Raw genomic sequence first — 6,013 nt, forward strand, 5'->3', positions numbered from 1 at the left:
AAAAAAAAAAAAAAAAAAGAGCCGTTTAAGACTATCGAAATTTGATAACGGTATGCATATATGTTTTCACGAGCACAAAAATTCTAACAAAATGGATATGAACAGCGCCATGCAATGGAACCATTTAGAAATTTGGGAAAAGACATTAGAGTTGATTAATCTACCTCTTGATGCAGTGGATAAGGCGATAAGCTCTCATAGACGGAGAAGAGGTCAAATGTCATTATGGAACTCATTAGTTAAAGAGTAAATGTTTCGTAAATTAATCTGAGATCTGACTTTTCGTTCAATGCAAATATTTTTTTTATGAATCAATCATAATCATGTAAATATACAATATTGTAGTCGCATCATGTATTATGCTCTGGCTACTAGAAATTCTCGGAAATTGTAGTCATAGTCATAGTCTTAACTTGTGATAAAGTGAAAAAATTATACAGTCTTGCTTGTTTGGAAATAGTTGACTTTTATAATAGACATCTTCTTGAGTTGTTGTCGCTCACCTATTTTTCTTGTCAGAAAAAATTCAATTTGACATAAATTCGAAAATTCAATGAAAATACATAACTATGTATATTAACATAAACAAAAATACAAAACTTAGTTCAACATTACGAGTCAAACAATCAATTTTATTTTTCTACATTTTGATTTTTTCATCTATATAATTCATTAATACATTCATTTTTCTACATTTAGATACTTTCTCAGTAATTATGGTGTAAAATCTTTTACGTAATAAATACACGAAATATACAATTAAATTACTAAGAAAAACAAATAAGTATGCTACTACAAATGCTTACGTAGACTTTGAGTCCATTCCAATTACAAAAAGGTTACCTGCTTTAGTTTCCAACACCTAACCAAGAAAAAAAAACATGGATTTAACAGAAACAATATCATTCTCTCTCTTGTTGATTGTATCTCTCCTAATCCCGACGACGACGACTACTGCCACCGTTACATGCACTAACGCCGTTTGTCGCCGTGACGGTCCGACCATCCGTTTCCCTTTCCGTCTAAAACCTCAACAATCACAATCTTGCGGTTACGACAAAGGCTTTGACTTAACGTGCGATACAAACGACGTTAATCGAACCACTATAACGTTACCTTTCTCTAGTAGCTTCACCGTCGAAGAGATAGATTACGCAGCTCAACAGATTTGGATCAACGACCCAGATAACTGTCTTCCTCAACGGATCTTAGAGCTAAACCTCTCAACGACGCCGTTTAGTGGCGTTTACTCACGTCAGTTCACGTTCTTTAAGTGTCCTACTTCGGAGTTTCTACGTTATAAGCCGTTGAATCCGATAACGTGCTTGAGCGATGAAAACGGCACGGTGTTTGCGACTCCTTCGCCTAGGATGATATACTACTTGTCGTCTCAGTCGTGCCGGTTGATGAAAACGGTTTATGTTCCGGTTCGGTGGCCGTTTTATGAGCAGATGGTGTCGTCTTCGGATTTAAGTGATAACCTCTGGCTTACTTGGAGGGTTCCGAGATGTAGTAGGTGTGAGACTAGAGGTGGTAAGTGTGGGGTTAAAAGTAATTCTTCTCGTGAAACCATTTGCTCTGATGTTCATAAACCAGGTAAATTAAATTAGTTTTTCATCTTTTTTTTTTTAGTAAAATTTGATTGATTGATTGATTATCTTCATTATAATAAATTTCAGATGCTTAAGAAGATATTATTACTAATTAAGACGAAAAACTGACGTAGACCATGACGCAATTTGTGTGTTGAATGAGTCTTTGTATAGAAGTTGATTATACAAATCTGGTTGAATGACAAGTTATAACCAATTGTTTTGTCCGTTCTGATTGTTTAAATCCTAAAACCAACATGAGAATTCAACATGCATGATAGATTGACTAATGAACGAACAAGTAAGTGAAACTAAAATATTTTTATATGCGTATACACTGTACACATGATCAGGCTAACTGAGTAGCTAGCTTATGAATGTGAAAGGCACATGATCAGCTTAAACGTTTTTGTTTTTCCTCAACCTTACTATCCTAAAAGACTTCAAATATCTCTTTTCTTCTTTGCATCTTTTCACTTTCACTAAGAAAAACAAAACACACGCATTCATTGAGATGAATGTGTGAAGTTGGGAGATACAATTAGGTAAGTGGACAAATGGGTCGGTGCCGTCATAATGAAAGCTCCAATGCATTGACTTTATCTTATACTAGTATATCTCCCACTTTAATTTGCTTAACTTTGCCCTACTTCTATCTTTTAGTCAACGATTTTAATTGTTACCCCATTTACTAAAAGAGTCTTCTCTTCTACCAGTTACATTTTGGCACATTAACTTCTTTTTTCTTCATTTGTCTCTTTCAATACACATGATATTAGTTATGATTAAAGATAATTAATCATAGCTTTTAGTATTATTTTCCTCTAATCAATTCTCATTCCCTTAATTTTTCAGCTATTCCGAGAAGAGCTCGTTACGCAATAGCCATCGGTGCCGGGATCCCAGGAGCTTTAATCGTATTTGGTCTTTTCTGTTTTGTATATAGCAAAATCAACGAGTGTATCAAAGGACGCCGTCTCGTCCCAAGCCCACCACCAGATATCATCAACAGCGCTCAAACAGCCCATTATTTGCATTCACGTGTCATCATAACGGGTCTTGATGAGCCTACTATAGAGTCGTACCCAAAAATAGTGTTGGGAGAGAGCAAAAGGCTGCCCAAAATAGACGATTCGACGTGTGCCATTTGTCTATCGGAGTACGAACCAAAAGAGACACTTAGGACAATACCACCGTGTCAACATTGTTTTCACGCTGATTGCATTGACGAGTGGCTGAAGTTGAATGGGACTTGTCCGGTGTGTCGGAACTCTCCGGAGCAGAATTTACCACCTGAGAACTTTAATTCTTCTTAAGCATCAGTCACTTTTGTCTTTTTTTTTTACTTTACAGCATTTGTAGTTAGTTGAATACTCCATCTATTTTAGTTTAAATGATGTATTTTTACAATCGTTTATGTATATGAATATAAAGAGTCTTTTTATTTTTCGTTTTTAATTGCTAATGTAACTTTTAGATTAAAAAAATTAGACATACTCAAGAGTTACTATGATATCATGTCATTACAAATCTATTGGCCATTGTTAATATGTTATCATCCAAGTCTTTACATGATGATGCCGTAACGTGTGTGAATTTTTGAAACAACCGCCAATTCTTTTTAAGTCATAAGAGAAAGATTGAACTGTATCCACAAAATTTTTGAATTTTAGCTCGTGCAATAAAAGACGTAACAGGTACGTGGTCCAACATAACATCAATTCATATTCAGAAGATATATAATCAACTTTTGAAAATTTGAATTTCTGTGGTTGGTAATATTTTTCATATATGTTCCATAATTGCAATGAGGCCGAAGTAGAAAAAAATAAGGAGAAGAGTCTCGAAGACTCGACCGATGAAAGACTTAAAGAGTCTACATTAAAAGACACCGACAGACATATCTACTCATTCATTCTTCGTGGGACCTTTCATTCATTTTTACGAAATGTTTTTTTTTTCGTTTAGCATTCGATGAAACTTATGTTACGATGTTAAATGAAGGAAGATTTGACATTCAATTCACACGACCTGTGCCACATCTTTTTTTGTATAATAGATTTCTTAGATAGTGACATTTCATCTACCAATTCCCTTATTGGTTAAAGGGTTGAAATCGAAAGAGATAAAACTGAGATTCTTGTCATTGAACAATACAAGATTAATTAAAAAGAGTTAACTTTATGAAGAAGATAGTCAAATACAAGAAGGAAACGAATCGCATTCTATCTGTAATATGTAGGTAAGTTGTCGTATTGGAATAGTATTATGTGAAATTAACATATAGTCTAATCAATATGGAGCTTTTTCAATTAAATTTAATTCACTTATTTCATTATAATGTTAGTCTTGAATCTTGAATATAGAACTATTTCAGGTACAAAGCCACAAGGCCCACAACGTTATTTCATCCCTAATGGTCGAGCTGATTACCAATAAAGCTATAAGTGGGACGAAGCACTAACCATGCTCTCTCCATATTAGTAATGGACTTACGCAAAAGTTAGCTAAAGAATTCTAATTCGCATCTAATATTCGACTGTGTATGAAGATTTTTTTTTGCCAACCAAAACTCATTATATTAAGTTAAAATCATGAAACTCTTGTTGTAGAGAGAGTTTTACATGTAATCTATAACTTCCATAGGTAAAAACTAAAAAGAGATTGAAAACTACGAGAAAATATTTATAAATCAATTTTTAGAATCTTAACCAAAAAATAAAAATAAAATAAAATGGCCAAAACAATACCAAAATAAAAAATTCTAACAATTCAAAATAGAAAATAGCTTTTCGAGAGAAAATCATTGGTCGTTATTCTCTCCATACCCGAAAAATGTGTTTTTGTGTGCACTGAGAGCACCTGCATCGGTTGATACTGAGTGGATCTCAAAATATATTTTTAATTAAAAAATTATTGTTCCGTGGAGGTGCTTGGCTCCTACGGAACCACAACGAGGATGTTATGTACCATGCCAGAGATGCCTTCCTTCCCCGCAATAACAGAATCTCGGCAGAGTTGAGTTGTGTGTTGTGGTGTCTACAGAGTCTTAAAGATCTTCAGATAACGTCATGTGAAGTTTGGTTGGATTGTCATGCTGTGCTTGCCGCTTTGGAATCGCCTTTACAATGGCCAAAAGTATCGTTCTGAGGTTGACAAAATCACTAAAACAATACAGGTGATGGGGAAGGTTACTTTTCACCTCTCTTCACCGAAAGCCAATAGTTTGGCTAGGGCTATTGCTTCTAGTGTGTCACGAGAGGGACGACTTACTTCTTACCTTGCACTTGGTGGTCCATCTTGGTTACAGGACAAGATTGAGCAGGATCGACAAGGCTAGGAGTCTTTTTTGATGTTTGAGTCAATTTGTCTTGGTAAGGTTTTTTTTACTTCTTGCAAATGTCTGGATTTGGTTTGGTTATTGTACTCTCCTTTTCCTCTTGATTAATAATGAATAAACGTTTAAAAAAAAAAAAGAGAATAAATTAGTTTAATCTATTAGATTGTGTCATTTGTCGAGAACAATTTCTCAAGGTTTCTCAACCGGAAAACGTTTGTTACATTTTCTCTTAATTTTTTGATATTTCTTTTTTTTAATTGATAATAATCCTCCAATGCACATGATCTAATAGTTCTATACTATATTTTAATAATAATTATTTATATATAATAAGTATGCAATATTTTTATTTTTATATCAAATGTGAAAAAAAATAGTTGCATAGTTGTTTTTCTAATTTTATGTTCTTCTTATTTTTCAGTAAAAATAAAAATATTGCCTACTTTTATTAGTTTATATATATAAATAAATCAACGAGAAATAAAAGAAATAAAAAGTTAGAGAAAAGTTGTTATTAGTCAGTCTGCGGAAACAAATATAAGAGACCTTTACACAGAGAAAGAGCCTGAGAGAGAGAGAGAGAAGTGAGGAACACAACCGAAAGATAGATTATTAAAAAATAAATAAAAAGAGAGACACAGAGAGTCCAAATTCGAAAGAGAAAGAATCTAATTCCTTCTTCCTTTCAATCATTACTTTAATAATCTTCCTTCTCCCGCTCACTGTTCATCTTCTTCAGATCATTGTTTAGCTTTTCTTCCGGGATTACGTTTCTCTCTTCTCCGCCGTTTCACGACCAGGTCTCTCATTTCCTCTCTCTCTCTCTCTCTCTCTCTCTCTTGATCACATTCGATCTTTTTTAATTGTTCCGATGAAACGTGATTGGTGTTCGGGTTTGGTACCCGGTTTGATTTTTTTTTTCTCTGTTGATTTCTGGGTTTTGGGAAACCCTATTTTACTGCTGCTTCTCTAGAATAGATTTTTATAAAAAGACATATTTTTTCGTATACAGAACAGAGCCATTTTTGGTGGGCGCAATACGAAAAATCTCGTCTTTATTTGTTTTTTTTTTTTTTTTTTT

General features: G+C 33.8%; 2 protein-coding genes across 2 annotated transcripts in view; both read left to right on the top strand.

Moving 5' to 3' along the window:
- On the top strand, positions 811–3,038 carry LOC104725828 (putative RING-H2 finger protein ATL21A). The gene is made up of 2 exons (XM_010444565.2): positions 811–1,596; positions 2,448–3,038. Exons 1-2 carry the CDS (start codon positions 882–884, stop codon positions 2,906–2,908), a joined length of 1,176 nt encoding a protein of 391 aa, XP_010442867.1. The 5' UTR covers positions 811–881; the 3' UTR covers positions 2,909–3,038.
- The window catches only part of LOC104725830 (spermine synthase), a 3,570-nt gene continuing 3,030 nt past the window's right edge, over positions 5,474–6,013 (top strand). The window contains exon 1 of the mRNA XM_010444567.2: positions 5,474–5,732. The gene's annotated coding sequence lies outside the window, so the exon portion shown is untranslated. The remainder of the gene's footprint in view (positions 5,733–6,013) is intronic.

Source organism: Camelina sativa, chromosome 11 (assembly GCF_000633955.1).
Source record: "Camelina sativa cultivar DH55 chromosome 11, Cs, whole genome shotgun sequence".
NCBI lineage: Eukaryota > Viridiplantae > Streptophyta > Magnoliopsida > Brassicales > Brassicaceae > Camelina > Camelina sativa.